Source organism: Bos taurus, chromosome 9, assembly GCF_002263795.3.
Source record: "Bos taurus isolate L1 Dominette 01449 registration number 42190680 breed Hereford chromosome 9, ARS-UCD2.0, whole genome shotgun sequence".
NCBI lineage: Eukaryota > Metazoa > Chordata > Mammalia > Artiodactyla > Bovidae > Bos > Bos taurus.
In genome coordinates this window covers 88,867,594-88,886,766 of record NC_037336.1, presented here as the reverse complement: position 1 = coordinate 88,886,766, position 19,173 = coordinate 88,867,594, and the positions used below count along the sequence as shown (strand labels likewise).

The following is a 19,173-nucleotide window of genomic DNA, read 5'->3' as shown; positions in this document are numbered from 1 at the left end:
GCACTTAGATTGGCTATGTGCAGTAATTATCCAAAGTCCCATTTGAAAACAGTGGGGAGATTTTTATTATGTCTTTGCATGTTAAATTTTTTGTTAGATTAAAAATGAGTATGAATAATTAATATTTATTCAGTCAGACTGTATCTGGATGTTAATTAGGAAAACAGAATTGTTTCTATGAAGTGGGGTCAATGTATGGGTACCCTCAAAGGAAAAAAAATGTCTTGGACCTATTTACAAGTTGATTATTCCAGCTTTTAGAGAGAATTTAAGAGGCTGGGCTTAATCTACCTGTAATTGCCAAAGAAGAATATCAAACTTGGACTCACTCTTTCAAATTAAACTTTTTACATGTAGCTGTTATATTCCTGTCACTTATCAAGTTACCTTAAGAAGCTTTTTGTGAGTTTAATTAAGCCTGACTAATTCTCCAACAGTACAAAGAAAGATGAATTCCTTAAATATTTAATCCCTTTATGACTCAAAGTGTCATTTTCTGAATGTGACTGTTAAATTCTTGGAATTAATTACCCTTTGAATTAAAGTTGCTTTTTCAGACTCTCAAGACATATAGTCATAGCTCACACAATGTGTAAATTCAACATTTCATCTGTTCATCAAGAGAATTTATTCCAAATGTTGTATTCAAAAATCTCAACCCAAAAAAAAAAAAAAAATCTCAACCCAGTAGGTTTATTTATGACCACTAACTAAGGAATCTTTGCCTATAAGCTCAATTATATAATCATCAAGCATGATTGCTGGTTTTTCCTCTGCCTCCCACTTTGTCCAAGTATTAATGAGTTAAAGGTTAGCTGCCCTCTATTTACAAATCACTAATCTTTGTCATGGCAACTTTGCTCTCCTTAACTAATCTCAAGCCTCCTCTCCAGAAAGCTTTTCCCCATTATGCTCAGCAGGCAGCACCATCATAGGTCTGTCTCTCTTCGCGCATGCTGTGCTAAGTCGCTCAGTCATGTCCGACTCTAAGACCCCATGGACTGTAGCCCGCCAGGCTCCTCTGTCCATGGGATTCTCCAGGTGAGAATACTGGAGTGGGTTGCCATTTCCTCCTTCAGGGGATCTTCCCCACCCAGGGATCGAACCCGTGTCTCTTACATCTCCTGTATTGGCAGGCGGGCTCTTTACCACCAGTGCCACCTACGAAGCCTTATATTACCCTAAAACACTGGCTGCGCCCATTCCTTTATTTACACATTTCCTCTTTGTTCTCTCCTGGTGTTCTGAAGGCTATTCAAGACTAAAAGTACTCTTCAAAAGTGGATTCCAAAGAATACAAGGAAATCAATGAGGAAACCCTATTTATGGAGCACCTAATACCCCCAGAACAAGACACTGGATTCCTGTACAAGAAAACTGGAAGACTGCATACATGAAGAGACAGAAAGCCATACATATACATACTCACAGCCAGAGAGACACAAGCACACGAGCACAAGTCCCAGCCACCTAGTGATGGTTAGTGCTTGGAAATCACTGCATTGTCCCCAGCACCACGCTAGACACTGAGATCATGGGAGCAGCTGGCTAACTCAGCTTCTAAAGGAGAAAGCTGCCCGTCAATTGAAATTCAAATTCCCTAAGGAATATGAAGGGATTGAAAGATTATAAATTAGCTCTTTAGCTTTTACATATACAAGTCTCAGTGAAGTGAAGGTGTCTTCCCAGATATCATGATCTAGCATTAACAATCTAAAACAGTAACTGAAAAATATTCCTAGAAAAACTCATTGAGCAGTTTTCCTTTTCTTCCACCACCACCTCCCACACATCTTGATTTTAAGCATCATTATGTATATTAAAAATATGAAACACAAAATGGCATGCTCACATTTCTAATTTTTTTAAGGAAATGTGTTATAAAATACTTTCATTGCAAAGAAAAATACGAATAGGAAAAAAATTAATTAGAAGAGAAATCACTCCATTCCCACAGTTACCAGAATGGAAACAGCCAGCAGTGGGTGATGCACAAGGACATCATGGCAGGTGGGAAGGTGGGTGCCCTGGGTCCAAGGTACCTACCGCCTTTCATCATGCCCACTTCATAGCACTTGCGTAGCCGGCAGGCCTGACAGCTCTTCCTCCTGTTTTTATCAATCGTGCACTGGTTGGTGGCCGGACACATGTAGTCATTATGTCCTATGAAAAGCAAGAGGACAGAATTAGTATTATTTCAGGAAATTTAGCTGGTCTGAATCTATAGGGAATCTACAGGGAAGCTGTCTAGAGGAGGTTTTCCATCATCACTTACTTGACTTTCCCTTGTTGCTACCTCAACCCACTGTCCTTTTTGTGTCCTTCTTGAAGTGTTAAAAAAAAAAAAAAAAAAAAACTCTCCTAGACTGAATTTCCGCCTCTCCCACTTGCTTCGAGAGTTCTTTGCAAAAATCCATTTTGGTTCACAAAGCCTATATTTGGGGGCATAATGTTTTATATATATTCACAAAGTTAAGCTTTCCTAGTAGATAAACAACAGTTTGTTTGGTTGGTTTCTTTGACGCAGGTCACTTATCAAAATTGTTGTCCCAATACAGTCATTAGAACTTCAGAGTTTCGAAATGCTCTTTCTTAAAATATAATTTAAAGATTCTTTAAGCAGCTCTCCAAATGCAGCACAAAACACCTAAATTTAAGTCAGGGATGGTAGACTGGGGCAGTGGCCAAGTTTATCCTTTAATAAATTTGTCCATCACTTACTAGCTGAAGGATGCTGAACAGGTTAGTTAACATCCCTAAATCACACTTCCCCGCTCTAATCTAGAAAACACAAAGGCACCCACTATATAACGTCATATACATTATAATGTAAGATACATACTATGAGAACACATGTCACAGTTAATTTTTAGCCCAGCGCCCTGGGTCTGGCAAACACTGAATGAATATTTAGTTGTTGTTGCTGCTGTTATTTCACTCTAAATCCTCTTTCTTTTCTCTCTTGTTTACTGAATCTCTCCCACTCAAAGGCTTCTTTCTCATTGGCTTTTATCACATCAGGCAGGTCTGTCCCACAAAAATGTTCCCCCTTAACCCACAACACTCGCCAACTTCTATCAGATATCCTGCCCCTCCTTCCAAGCTCAGCTCCTCACAGATGTCTACACCAGAGGTCTTCTTCCTCCTTTTGCTCCTGCCTGCCTCAGTCACATCAATCTGCTTTCCACTTTTGTCGCTCCACAAACGTAGCTTCCTAGAAACCATCCATGACTTCAGTGGCTGAGTTCAACAGCCACTTTCAGCCCACGCTTGACCCATCAGAAGCATCTGACAGCTCCTCCTTCCTCTTGAAACATGCTTCCCCCTGGGCTTTTGTAACAAAAAATGCTCCCAGCACTCTCTTTACCTCCCAGGCTGGGGCTTCCCAGACTTTGTAGACTTTCCCCCCTTATATTATTCCTCCTAATAATCCAGAGATACCTGGGGCTCAGCATGCAGACCTTTTCTCTTCCTGTGACCCTGAATTCTCCCACCAGAAAATTCTGCCCCACGTCTTTGGCTTCCATCGCCACTAAATGCAGATGACTCACAGACTTAAACTGCCATTCCAGTCCTCTTCTCTGAGTTTTGGGGAAAGATATCCAACTGGCCACATAAAGTTTCTGCTCTAAGATTTGGAAGTCACCTCCATTCCTCTACCCATCAAAAGAAGTCTGGTTGATAATATACAGAATATTAAATTTTACAAATCAAAAAGTATCATTAGCATAGTTTTATAAAGAAGTCCTTTTATATAAGTCTAAAATTCTTATGCCTCTTTGGAAAACAACCTGAATTTAGACTAAAAAGATGATATGTACAGTTTTAAAATGTTTTCCATTCACATAAAAGGTAAGTGTATATGTGACCTTCTAATTCAGATTCTCTGTTTTAAGTTTCTATTTTCTCATTTACTAAGGGCAAGCCAGAACATGTAGTGAAACTACAGACCTCTTTGTCCTTTATTTAATTTAAGGGTCAGTCCAATTAGAGTAGGGTGGAGTGGGGAATTGACAAGAGATACTGGTCTCATAAAACTTGGTTCTCTGTCTTTAGATATACATTATAAAAGCCATTGTATAAACAAGCTTCAGATTAAATTAACATGTGCATTCCTCTATTGCATAATATGAAACAACAAACTAGTCAACAGAGTTGAAATTTCTTAACTTCAGTAAAAGACCACACACTGTCTCAAATACCCACGCATAGTTATTTATCTTTAGAATCTTTCCTATTAACAGGGACAAATTGAAGAAATAATAGATCTAGAAATAAAATTTACCTGGGTAGATGTAAACTCTAACTAAAAGTTTAAAATATTAAAACTCTAATATTCTTCTGACACGTCAAAGAAACTCTTAGTGTTTCATCTCCTATGATGTTTGTGCAGGACATGTTGACTTATTTTAACTCTTAAAAATAAGTTTATATTAAGGCTTAGAAGTCAACAATCACTTGAATAAAAAAATTACTTTGATTCAGTTTCCCTCCCAAAAGCCAGATGTTTTGCAAGCCAGAAGATGGGAAAACTTGGGTTAGAAGTCACTTGGTTAAATCTTGTTTGGATTGGCCAGCCGTCATAGATGCGTATCTTTATAAAACCAAATGAAGTTCTTGAACTAACATGTTTAATAGACAAAACATGCTGGATTTGTACAATCAAATCCATTCCTTAACAAGAATTAAAATAGAGGCACAATAGAATCATGGTTGTAATGCCAACCTTTTGTGACAAAGCTGGGTTTTCTCCTGCCTAAACTACATTAAAATTTAGACTTGACAAATTGGCAACAAGAAACAATTAATAAGTATGTCTTTGATCTATACATTTAAAACAAAATTTTCTTAACCAAACACCATTAACCACTATTTGTCAGTCTTCAACTTACATCAGAAAAAAGAAAAACAAATAGCTAGAATAAATAATTTCACAATTTGTATGGAAATACAAAAAACCTTGAATAGCCAAAGCTATCTTGAGAAAGAAGAATGGAACTGGAGGAATCAATCTACCTGACTTCAGGCTCTACTACAAAGCCACAGTTATCAAGACAGTATGGTACTGGCACAAAGACAGAAATATAGATCAATGGAACAAAATAGAAAGCCCAGAGATAAATCCACGCACATATGGACACCTTATCTTTGACAAAGGAGGCAAAAATATACAATGGATTAAAGACAATCTCTTTAACAAGTGGTGCTGGGAAATCTGGTCAACCACTTGTAAAAGAATGAAACGAGAACACTTTCTAACACCATACACAAAAATAAACTCAAAATGGATTAAAGATCTAAACATAAGACCAGAAACTATAAAACTCCTAGAGGAGAATATAGGCAAAACACTCTCTGACATACATCACAGCAGGATCCTCTATGATCCACCTCCCAGAATACTGGAAATAAAAGCAAAAATAAACAAATGGGACCTAATTAACCTTAAAAGCTTCTGCACATCAAAGGAAACTATTAGCAAGGTGAAAAGGCAGCCTTCAGAATGGGAGAAAATAATAGCAAATGAAGCAACTGACAAACAACTAATCTCAAAAATATACAAGCAACTCCTACAGCTCAACTCCAGAAAAATAAATGACCCAATCAAAAAATGGGCCAAAGAACTAAATAGACATTTCTCCAAAGAAGACATACAGATGGCTAACAAACACATGAAAAGATGCTCAACATCACTCATTATCAGAGAAATGCAAATCAAAACCACTATGAGGTACCATTTCACGCCAGTCAGAATGGCTGTGATCCAAGTCTACAAGCAATAAATGCTGGAGAGGGTGTGGAGAAAAGGGAACCCTCTTACACTGTTGGTGGGAATGCAAACTAGTACAGCCACTATGGAGAACAGTGTGGAGATTCCTTAAAAAACTGGAAATAGAACTGCCTTATGATCCAGCAATCCCACTGCTGGGCATACACACTGAGGAAACCAGAAGGGAAAGAGACACGTGTACCCCAGTGTTCATCGCAGCACTGTTTATAATAGCCAGGACATGGAAGCAACCTAGATGCCCATCAGCAGATGAATGGATAAGAAAGCTGTGGTACATATACACAATGGAGTATTACTCAGCCATTAAAAAGAATACATTTGAATCAGTTCTAATGAGGTGGATGAAACTGGAGCCTATTATACAGAGTGAAGTAAGCCAGAAAGAAAAACACCAATACAGTATACTAACGCATATATATGGAATTTAGAAAGATGGTAACAATAACCCTGTGTACGAGACAGCAAAAGAGACACTGATGTATAGATCAGTCTTATGGACTCTGTTGGAGAGGGAGAGGGTGGGGAGATTTGGGAGAATAGCATTGAAACATGTATAATATCATGTATGAAACGAGTTGCCAGTCCAGGTTTGATGCACGATACTGGATGCTTGGGGCTTGTGCACTGGGATGACCCAGAGGGATGGTATGGGGAGGGAGAAGGGAGGAGGGTTCAGGATGGGGAACATATGTATACCTGTGAAGGATTCATTTCGATATTTGGCAAAACTAATACAGTATTGTAAAGTTTAAAAATAAAATTAAATTAAAAAAAATTTTTTTTGTTCCCTAGTGAGTATAATTTGGTCAAGGTTCTTAAAAGCAACTTATTTAAGTTTGTTTAAGAAGAAATTTCTGTTTAAAGGCTATTATCCGAGCCTGTGAAAATAATGCAAGAGAAAAATCTTACAGAAACCGAGTTCATTTAATACTCACACCAACTACATTAATGAAACATACAGTGTCTTTGCTGAAGAGACTGAAGAACTCTGTGTACCTATGACCAAATCAGCCCAAAAGTTCCTCTTGCACAGAATATGAAATGCAAGAGGACAAATCCATGATGTGAGCTGCAGGATTTAAGTCATAACCAGAAAACTTTAAATTACATATCAACTCTTATTTTATGATTTTTTAAAATAAATGAGCTCAATAAGATATATACAGTACTCTGGTGGAGAGGTGGGGGGCAATGCATTAAAATCAAGAAGACTCTGATGAGGTCAAGCAAAAACTCAAGTATGGAAGGTAGTGAAAGGTAAGAAATAAGGACTTAACATTTTTTATCTCACATATGAGCATTTAGCTAATTATTCATATTTTTAAGGCATGAAAATGAATTCTCAAATTAAAGACAATCTCCAGTCTTTAAGCAACAACAAATGCAAAAAAAGCCCAAATAAAGCTAATCCTATTTAAAAGCCTCATTGGAAGGTTCCAACAAAATAGTATTTCATTTTCAAAGTCCTGTTCTTTTACACCTGATTAATCCATAAATTTAGCTAACATCTATAAAGCTTAGTTAGCTTTAGAGTCTTTTCATTAAAGGCTTTCACTGGCTATTTGCGTAAAATTAACTAGCATTTATTAAAATCTGAAGTATCCAAGAGCCATACACAAATTAAGGTGCCAAATAAGATGCTAAAATCAGTATTTCTTTCTCCTTCTAAGAATCAACATGCACTTATACAGTTTCAAATTTGATAGGAATCACATAATGTTATACATGTATGGCCCAAAGGAAGCCTCTAACTTTTCATTTTATCAGTGAAAGATGGTATTTTTCTTGAGGTGTGCAGGTACAGAAAACATGTCAAAATACACTTTTGAGATTTTTCACTGGGAAAATAAGAGTTTGACCATGAATTTTCAAAGCACTGAATATAAACAAGCAACCACTTCGACCTGAGAGGGGGCCTCCAGGTACTGCCCCTCCTCACTTTGTTCATTTCACACTCATGCATGAGATCGTCTGATGAAACAGCCTGCTGCTGCTAAGTCGCTTCAGTTGTGTCCGACTCTGTGCGACCCCACAGATGGTAGCCCACCAGGCTCCCCCGTCCCTGGGATTCTCCAGGCAAGAACACTGGAGCGGGTTGCCATTTCCTTCTCCAATGCATGAAAGTGAAAAGTGAAAGTGAAGTCACTCAGTCGTGTCCGACTCATAGCGACCCCATGGACTGCAGCCTACCAGGCTCCTCCAACCATGGGATTTTCCGGGCAAGAGTACTGGAGTGGGGTGCCATCGCCTTCTCTGGATGAAACAGCCTAGTGACTAAGAAAACTGACCCATTTGGGTACTGACTGGGCTCCCTTGGTGGCTCAGACAGTAAAGAATGCGCCTGCAATGCAGGAGACTGGTATTATGACGCACCAGGCACTGTGTTATACATGGATTAGTTCATTCAATTCCCCAGCAACTCTATGAGGAAGGGATTATATTCATCTCCCTTTTACAGATGCAAAACTATGATAAACGTTATAAAGTCTGTTCAAAACCACACAGCAAGCAAGCAGCACAGACGGGTTTTGAAGCAAAGTATTCCTTATTCCAGAGATTGAACTCATGCATACGTGGAGAGCTCAACATCCCAAAAGGGCAAGATCTTCACTGGGGAACTGTATATCTACTTTCCAGAGGCAATAATGATCAGATTCTCTGCAGTTGGTGGAGCTCTGTGTGTTCTCCTTCTTAGGAAGCTCATGCATGAGAAAGTGAAAAGTGAGGAATTAACAGAACCAATGTTATTGTCTTCTATTTAACGTATCTGCAAAAAAAATACTGTGCAAGGCCAAACCAATATTGAATTCTTTTGGCAATAACATTTGACTTAGATGACTCGGATGAAAATGAATGGTCCAACTCCCTTGGACATGAGTGTACAGAGGAAGAGAAATCTAACCGTCCCTTACACGCCAAGGAAAATACTGACTTCCTGTATTATCCCCATCTACTCCAACCCTGACTCAGGACTGAAGCTTGATCTCTGCTTAGCAGTCTCCCACACACTCATTTACTGTGACCAAAGGAAAGAAGTGTTACAAGAGTTGCTGGGTAGCACTGAAGAATCAGTCCAAACATTGATGTTGTTGGGATCTACCAGCAAAGGGAAAAAGAAGACTGGCAGGGAATCTGTTGTCAAAATGAGAGTTCAAAAGAGTTTTTCATGAAAACAGGGGTGTATGATTTTCATTAAAAAATGAAGAATTTAAAACTATTCAAAGTTATACCAAGGGAAAAAAATCATACCAAAATATGCACTAATCATCTCTGAGTAGTAAAGTAGATGAAGCAGAGAGAAGAGTGAAGAGGTTTGAAATAGCTTTGCAAATTCTTAGGGCTAAAGAAGAGGAGGAAGAAGTCAAAGATACTCATGGTTTCTGCCAGTGTGTCTTGAAATCTATTCTAACTATGAATTAGAAAGAGGATCTGATTTTGGAGGCAGGTGGGAAACAGAGATATAGAACAATTTTAAACACACTGTATTTACGATTTCAGTAGCATACCAATAAACAACTACCAAGCAAGCTATAATAAATGCAGTACTGAAGCTTGGGAGGCAAGTCAAAAGGAAGCTGGAAGTTATGTGATCCAGAAATTCTACTTTCAGGTATGTGCCCAAAAGAAGTAAAAGCAGACTCAAAGAGATATTCGTACATCCATGTTCACAGAAGCATGATTCACTGCAATCGATGAGCAGAAGCAATCCAGAAGTCCATTAATAGACAAATGGATAAACAAAATGTGGTATATGCAGCACTCCTCCCACCATTTGCAGAGGGTAAGTTCCAAGAACCCCAGCGGGTGCCTGAACCACAGATAGTATATACACCATGCTTTTTTTTTTTTTACATACATTCAAATCTATGATAAAATTTAATTTATAAACTAGGCTCAGTATGAGAATATCCAAATTGCTAGCACCTATACCCTTGCTCTTCGGTACCATTATTAGGTTCAATTAGAGTTACTCGAATACAAGTACCACAGTACCTGGACAGTCAACCTGATATACCAGATGACTACTGAGCGACTAACAGTGGGATACACTAGATAAAGGGAAGATTCGCATCACTGAGCAGGACGAAGCTGGACAGCAAAAGAGTTCATCTCATTACTCATAACTACATACAACTTAAAACTTAGGAACTGTTTACTTCTGGAACTTTCTGTTTAATGTTTCCAGACCAAGGTTAACCACAGAGGTATCTGAAACCAAGGAAAGTAAAATTGCAGATAAGGAGGGACTACTAAACATAGAATGGAATCATGTTCAAGCTTAAAAAGGAAGACTTCCTTAATTTTTATTTTATATTGGAATATAGTTGATTTATAGTGTTGTTAGTTCGTGGTGTATAGCAAAGTTATTTAGGTACACATATATAAAATTATATTCCTTTTCAGATTCTTTTTCCATATTACAGAGAATTAAGTAGAGTTCCCTGTGCTATACAGCAGGTCCCTGCTGATTATCAATTTTATATATAGTAGTGTATATATGTTAATCCCAACCTCATACTCTATCCCTGCCTAACACCTTTCCCCTTTACTAACCATAAATTTGTTTTCTAAGTCTATAAGTCTGTTTCCATTTTGTAAATACATTCATCTGTATTATTTTTTTTAAGATTCTATATATAAGCAGTATCATATATTTGTCTTCCTCTATCTGACTTACTTCACTTAGTATGATAATCCCTAGGTACATCTATGTTGCTGCAAATGGCATTATTTCTTTTTATTTTATGGCCAAGTAATAGTTCATTGTTTATATGTACTACGTCTTTTTTACCCAATCATTTATTGGACATTTAGGTTGCTCCCATGTCCTGGCTATTGTAAATAGTGCTGCAATGAACATGGAAGTGTATGTCTCTTTTATGATTTTCTCTGGATATATGCCCAGGATTGGGATTGCTAGATCATATTGCAACTCTATTTTTAGTTTTTTTAAGAAACCTCCATATTGTTTTCCATAGTGGCTGCACAAATTTGCATTTCCACCACCAAGGTAGGAGAGTTTCTTTTTCTCCACACCCTCTCCAGCATTTACTGTTTGCAGGTTTTTGATGATGGCCATTCTGACAGGTGTCAGGTGATACCTCATTATAGTTTTGATTTGCATTTCTATAATTAACAATGTTGAGCATCTTTCCATGTACTTTTTGGCCATCTGTATGTTTTCTATGGAGAAAAGTCTATTTAGATCTTCCGCCTTTTTTTTTTTTTTTTTTTTTTCCGCTTGGGTTTTTTGTTCTTTTTGATATTGAGCTGCATGAGCTGTTTGTGTATTCTGGAAATTAATCCCTTGTCAGTTGCATCATTTGCATATATTTTCTCCCATTCTATGTGTTGTCTTTCCATTTTGTTTATGTTTTCCCTTGTTGTACAAAAGCTTTTAAGTTTAACTAGGTCCAATTTTTTGTTTTTATTTTATATTTTTATTTTCATTACTCTAGGAGGTAGATCCAAAAAGGTATTGCTGCAATTTACATCAAAGATTTCTGCTTATATTTTCCTCTAAGAGTTTTATAAAGTATCTGGCCTTATATTTAGATCTTTAATTCATTTTGAGTTTATCTTTGTGTACAGTGTTAGAGAATGTTCTAATTCTTTTACATGTGTCTGTCCAGTTTTTCCAGCACCATTTATTGAAGAGATTGTCTTTTCTCCATTGTATATTCCTGCCTCCTTTGTTGTAGACTAATTACCCATAGGTGTGTGGGTTTGCTTCTGGGCTTTCTAACCTATTCTATTGATCTATAAGCCTGTCATTATGCCAGTACCATAATGTTTTTCTTACTGTAGTTTTATAGTGTAGTCAGGGAGCCTGATTCCTCCAACTCTGCTTTTCTTTCTCAAAACTACTTTGGCTATTCTGGCTGTTTTGTGTTTCCATACAAATTTTAATATTTTTTTATTGTACACCTGAAAAAAAAAAGCTATTGGTAATTTGACAGTGATTATATTGAATCTGCACATTGCCTTGAGTAGTAGAGTCATTTTGACAATATTGATTCTTCCAAAGCAAGAACATGGCATATCTTTCCATCTGTTGTGTTATCTTCAATTTCTTTCATCAGGCTCTTACAGTTTTCAGAGTACAGGTCTTTTGTCTCCTTATGCAGATTTATTCCTAGGTATTTTTTTTTGATACAATGATAAATGGAACTGTTTCCTTAATTTCTCTTTCTGATATTTCTTTGTTAGTATACAGAAATTCAACATATCTCTGTGTACTAATTTTGTATCCTGCATTAATGAGCTCTAGTAGTTTTCTGCTAGCATCTTTAGGATTTTCAATGTATAGTATCATGTCATCTGCAAACAGTGACAATTTTACTTCTTATTTTCCAGTTTGGATCCCTTTTATTTTTCTTCTCTGACTGCAGTATTATTTATAATAGCCAAGATATGGATACAAGCTAAGTGCCCATTAATGGGTGAATGTATAAAGAAGAGGTGATGTATATATACAATGGAATATTACTCAGTCATAGAAAGATGAAATCTTGCCATTTGTGATAACATGTATAGACCTTGAGGGTATTATGCTAAGTGAAATAATTCAGACAGAAGTACAAATATCACCTGATCTCACCCATATGTGGAGTATATATCCATCCATTAATCAATTAAGCCAAACTAAACTAAAACAAGCACATAAATATACAGAATAGAGTCGTGGTTACCAGCAGGCAAGTGGGGAAGGGAGAAGGCAAAATGGGTACAAGGAGTCACCAGTTTGGTGGCAGATGGAAACTAAACTTCTGGTGATGAGAACATGCAGTGCGTATGGAAGCTGAAATGTAGTATTGTACACACGCAACGTATATCATGTTGCAGACCAACAAGATAAATAAATAAATGAGAAGTTGGAGGTGTAAAGAGCATCTACATGAGGCAAGCAGGGTAGGAAAAGGAATCAGAGTTGTGTATTTTTAGTTGGCCTTTTCAGATTTCCTTCTGCATGACTGGGGGCAGGACTAGTAGAACCAGCTGTGCTCCCCATGAACCAGGCGCTGTGCTAAGTGACTTCAGCCCTTTATCTCATCTAAGCGTCATAACTGGGGATGTAGGTAAGGCACTTCCCATGTAATAGAAGCAGAAGTTGAGACTCCAAAACACTGGATTACTTACTGAAAGTCACTCAGCTGGTAGCAGGAGGAACCCTGGCTGAAATTCAGGTCTGTGTCATTCACAAATCCTGGTTCCCCAAGTAACACCATAATAGGGTTGGAGAAATGGAAAAAATGCAAGAACTACTGAATCAGAATGCCTATTGTTACAATTGACACTGTAATAAAAATATAATTATCTAATGTAATCATGGTATTACTATTATGCCTTTGGGAGGGCATCTCAGAAGCAGCAATGAAATTAAATAAAATCTGTCATTCCTAATATTTCCACAGATAAAGCTATGCGAGCTTAATCACATGAAATGCATTCATTGATAGGTTATAACACATTACAAAAAAAAATATTTTTGGAAAACCTTTCAGCAGACTCCAGCATAAAATAAAGAGAGAAAGAGAAAGTAGGAAGTCAAGTGTTGAGGAAGTAAATAAAAAATTTACATTCTGTGAAAAAACAACTGAAGTATTGTGTTTGGAACTAAAGCTTGACTCAGATATTAAAGGGAATATTTAGTGATTTACAGCCAATGCAATGAGCCAAACAAAATGGAATAGAACTTGGCTGTCTCAGTGAACACATTCCTAAAAATCCAGTGAGGATATTCACTGTGCCATGATTTGAAAAATTTCACAAACAATATCTGTATGTAATGGCATGCAAATAAAAACAGTATGCCTTCATACGCATCCCCAAATTATATTTTTATAGCTAATGAATTCTAGTATATCTTATCAGTGATAAAAACCACCTGCAAATGCCATTTTACTTTTAATTTTTAATGAAAGTATTTTTAAATAAAAGCATTATTTATATCTCAGTTTAAAAGAAACAATTTTTTTTTGAAGAAACAATTTTTAAAGGAATTCTAAGATAGATAATTGTCCCGCAACGTTTCTTTTTCTAAATAAAGTAAGGGAAACTCTTCAATCTATTTGCCTTCGTCAGACCCCAACCTTCTAAAAATTTCGGCCAGGGTAGCAACACGACCCATCTCCTTGTCCAGCCTCGCGTATGATGTGCAAAACCACAATTGTTTTAAGCCCTTGGCACAGGATCAAACCAACAGCTGTAATAAATAAAAACATAATGAAATCAATAACCACCAGCTCACTGTCATAGTCCAGAGACAATGAACCACTTTCCAGAATGCCTCCTAGGGTTCAACACAAAAGCAAGTGTTGTTTCACAGCCCAGAGGAGGACCTTCTGAAATTGCTTCTCCTGGAACAACTGACAAGTATCAAATGAACAGGAGACCAGAGCGACAACTGAAGCAGAGAGTTCCATGCCAGGCTGCCTTCAGCTCACCTCTCCTCTACTTTTCTCTCCTCAGCAAGCCACAGGCCAAGCAATAAACTTAACCACCAGAAACTCACTAGGCTCTGTTCAACTGTTTCCAGAGAGTTCTTTGAGCTTTCTTTCTATTTGCATTCACTTAAAGTCCACACAATGGTGGCCAAAAGCAGTAGAAACAATTTCAAACTGTTCTGGTCTCAAGCTGAAGAGCAAGTAAAATAGACGAGCAATCAGAGCAAGAGGGTGAAACTCAGAGACCCTGAGCAGAGCTGTGCTTCTGGTCCTGGATGTCTTGTTGTTCAGTTGCTAAGTCGTGTCTGACTCTTTGCAATCCCATGAACTGCAGCACACCAGGCTTCCCTGTCATTAACTAACTCCAGGAGCTTGCTGAAACTCATGTCCATTGAGCCAAGTGATGCTATCCAATCATCTCGTCCTCTGTCACCCCCTTCTCCACTTGCCCTCAATCTTTCCCAGCATCAGGGATGTCTAGAACCACGAAAAAGTGCACTGTCCTACCCTCCTGTCCCTGGGTCATTGTGGTGCTTTAAGGAGAGAAAGGAAACACTGTGTACTAAGATCTGGTAGGCTGTGGAATAGGAATATCCTTCAAGCTGCCATATCTGAATGTTCCCTTGTAGACATCTGACCATCAAACTGCTAAAGAAGGAGTTTCATCCATCTTCAGGAGGCCTCCAAAATGATTGCCCAGGGGGAAGTTCCTCTCAGGCATCCTGGCAAACGTAATCAAAGAAGAAGCAGAAGCTTCTGAATCCATGGTCAGAGGTCTCTTCTAGCATGCTTTCACAGATGAATTCAATCATTTTTTTAAAAACTGAAGTCCAGTTCAAAAACATGGAAGTAAACCAAAAGACAATCTGTTGGACTTAGTCTTCTGTCTCAGATCGGATAACAATTTCTCCTAACAAACAGAAATAAATGGATGTTGCTTTTCATTCACTGTGTTGCCAGTGAACCTTTGCAGGATGGTTATTGGATAAAACAAAACACAACCTACGCGTAAGGAGAATTGTTTTGTACTGAACTGTACTTATTTGCACGGTAAATTTAACCCAAAATAGCACAGATAATCAATCTCATGCATTTTATGGTCCTCGTGATGGGGGAGTTTCTTCACCATATGCTTCAGGAGCCCTGCCGCCTGGCAAAGAGCTATGTGTACATTAGACACTCCATAAATGCATGAGTGGGAAGCAGAAGTGGTATTAAAATGCACATTGCCTGGGCATCCAGATAGTTAAAGTCTACTTGGTCATACTGTCCCAGAGGCAGCATTCTCTTAGACAAATCACCTCATTGTGCTTGTCAAGTTTTCTCATTTCTCAGGGGTCTATTTGCTGTCCATGCCCCATTGTGGCTGATGAGAATGAGAGAGCCTGGAAAAATAAATAATCTCCTTTCCCTCTGCTCTCCAGATCTAGCCTCAGGAAAGGAACTGGCATAGCTGTAGGGTATGAACAAGCTCTCTGATGTCCTGGCCTCAGATCCTCATCTGTATGATGAATGGGCCGAATGTGTTGATCGTGGGGGCCCATTCTAGTACTAAACTTTTTATTCTCTTTTGTCACTTTAATGAGGTATGCATTTCCTTGTCTAGCCTTCCCTGATGACTCAGATGGTAAAGAATTTGCCTGCAATGCGGGAGGCCTGGGTTTGATCCCTGGGTTGGGAAGATCCCCTGGAGAAGGAAATGGCAACCCACTGCAATATTTTCGCCTGGGAAATCCCATGGATAGAGGAGCCTGGGAGACTATAATCACAAAGAATTGGACACGACTGAGCAACTAACACTTTTCTTCTTCTACATTTCCTTGTCACCTGGCTTATTGAGGTTCTAGATTGAAGATTTTTTTTTTTTTTTTACAGCTTCCAAGAGTTGACCTCCACTGGTGGTCATGGAACTAAATGGAAGGAATATGAGCATATTTAGGGAATGTCAAAGTGTTAGGAGCACAGAACTCCTACTTGAGTCCCAGGCACCATGCTATCCTGGGTGAACCTGCCAACCCCTCTGGACCATCTGATACCCTCCCTCATGGCTTCTGTGAGGCCCAGAAAGATAATATATGCAAATGCTTGATCAATCATAAAACTCGGTGCCAGTGGAAGGCACTACTATGGACTAATACACAGCCATTCAAATAAAATGAAACTAGTACATAGTAAGGTGGACAAATCTCCAATATACCTTATGCAGTGAGGAAAACTAGGCACCAAATAATGTGAAGAGTAGAATACCGTTTATGTCAGCAAGGGGCTTCCCAGGCGGTGCAGTGGTTAAGAATCTGCCTGTCAATGCAAGAGGTGCAAGAGGTATGAGTTCGACCCCTGGGCCAGGAAGATCCCCTGGAGAAAGAAATGGCAACCCACTCCAGTATTCTTGCCTGCGAAATCCCATGGACAGAGGAGCCTGGTGGGCTACAGTCCATAGGGTCGCAAAGAGTCAGACACAGCTGAGCACAGACATATGTTACCAAAACATAGTATGTGAGTAAGTGTATGTCTACACACATTTAAGTAATTTTTGGAGGAAGCTGTTAACACAGTGTTTACCTATCAAGAAAGGAAGTATGGATTCTGGAATGGGACCAGAGGAAGACCTTAACTTTTCATCATACACCATGTACTGTGTAACATATACCTATGTGTATTTGTGTATTCATTGGTTTTTTTTTTTAATAATCAAAAAAGAAAAAATATTTTTTAAATATCTAACCAACATCAGCCTGGCGTCAACAATCTTCATTTCTTTTCTGGTTCTGCTACGATTTCCATCCAGTGGTTACTTCTCTCTACTCAGCAACTCATGCACCAAGCAATAAACTTAACCACCAGAACCTCACTAGGCAAGAGAAAACATCACATCTCTTTTATAAAGAATGGGGAAAAGGCTAATTGTGAGCTGCGTTTTGCTCTTTAGATGCTCCAGCAGAGAATGAGTAGCAGACGCCCAAACCGCAGGCAGACGCTCCTGTTTTGAAACCATCCTGAGTATCTGTCTCTTCTGCTCCTCCCTGGGGTTAGCACCCCTTGCTTTCTGCTGACACAAACCTTTATCCAGAAAGGGTTTGGGTTCCCTCCCCATATTGAGCATAGCGTCATCATTCACTTTTATCTTATGCCAGTAGGAAATAAGTAGGCACAGAGGGTGGTCCTCCCTGATGGCTCAGCGGTAAAGAATCTGCCTGCAATGCAGGAGACCTGGGTTTGATCCCTGGGTTGGGAGGATCCCCTGGAAAAGAAAAGGGAATGGCAACCTAACCCAGTATTCTTGCCTGGAAAACCCCATGGATAGAAGAGCCTGGTGAGCTACAGTCCATGGGGTTGCAAAGAGTCATAACTAATCACACACACAGGCACGCAGATAGAGGCTAGTAATACAGCTCCATTTTTCCCTGGCAAACAGGACTAACACCAGTCAACTCTACCTCGCTTTTCTTACCTGTTAACCTAGTGGGAAAAGAAGCCAGTGATGGTCAGTGACAATCCTCACCTTCAGAATCCCCTTTAGAGTCATTTCTTCCCTTGGGAGATGCACAAGAATACAGTGGCTAATATAACACAATGAGTTCTGCAGTCCCCTAGCTGGGTTCAATGCTGGTTTTGTTTCTTATACACCTCAGTTTCCTCATCTATAAACAAGAGTAATTTTAGTGTTGATTTCCTAGACTTTTGTGGAGGATTAAATGGGATGATGCGTGTGTTGTGTGTGCTAAGTCGCTCAGTCCTGTCTGACTCTTTGTGACTCCTTGGCCTGTAGCCCACCAGGCTCCTCTGCCCATGGATTCTCCAAGCAAGAATACTGGAGTGGGTTGCCACTTCCTACTCCAGGGAGAGATGATACATATGAAACCCTACAGAATTTGCCTGCAACACAGAAGACCCGGGTTCGACTCCTGGGTCGAGACGATCCCTTGGAGTAGGAAACGGAAACTTTGCCTGGAGAACTCCATGGACAGAGGAGCCTGGTGGGCCACAGTCCGTAGGGTTGCAAAGAGTTGGGCACTATTGAGCAACTAATACTTTGATATGAAACCCTAACATAAAGCCTGGTGCAGGGCAGGTACTCATTAAATATGAACCACCATTCTTATTAAAAACTCAGTCTCCAGACCAGGAGAGCTCAACTTTGTAGGGACAGCATATAAATGACAGTATCTTCAAACCAATTTGTAATAACCTATCATTTCCTAATAGTTAAAAAAAATCTTTTTCACCCTTAAGTAATTCTCTTCACATTATGTAGCATGATAGGCTACATTTAGGCAGTCAAGTGTAAATCATCCAGAATCCTTCATCCACTTCATCCTATCCAAAAGTTCACTTCAGCCAGCATAAGGCCAACTGTCAGAGCTGGAAACTATTCTAAGGCTTGAGAAAGCAACTGAAAATGTAAGAGAAATAGCTATTTAGTCGAGCCTCTTAACAAAACACATTCAAATACCTTTTTAAACAACCAAGAATTACAGTCTAACTGTCCAAGAATGCAGAAAAGTCATAACATGTCTCTGAAAAGAACTAAACTCAAAAGTAATTCACCTCTGGACTTGAAAGTGAACATGGCTGCCTCTTCTGTCCAAAAAGGTAAAGGACAAAAGTCATCTAGTTAGTAAGCCCCAAACTACTAAGCCAATCGGTACTCTGATTCCTGATTCTCTGATTCCTGAATTAGCCTCATGGCTTACAAATGAGAACATAGATGAAGGACTACATTTCATTTAACAGAAGATATTTCAAGAAGTGCTAGATTTAGTATAATCACTTTTTTTGAAATCTATTCTTTCTAACTGATTACTAATTTGGTGCCATACCAAATTCCCATTTTGAAGCAGCAATTATTAATACAAAGGTTACTGTGGATTTTTTTTTTTCCTACTTTAGTGCAAAATGGGGCTTCCTTGGTGGCTCAAGAGGTAAAAAAGTCTG

At 38.7% G+C, this 19,173-nt stretch overlaps 1 protein-coding gene across 2 annotated transcripts in view; it reads right to left on the bottom strand.

Annotated features, from left to right (window-relative positions):
* The window catches only part of ESR1 (estrogen receptor 1), a 415,900-nt gene that overhangs the window by 212,198 nt on the left and 184,529 nt on the right, over window positions 1-19,173 (bottom strand). For both annotated transcript variants that reach the window (XM_024996420.2, NM_001001443.1), the window contains 1 exon segment: window positions 2,047-2,163. In XM_024996420.2, coding sequence (XP_024852188.1) covers window positions 2,047-2,163 — 117 coding nt within the window.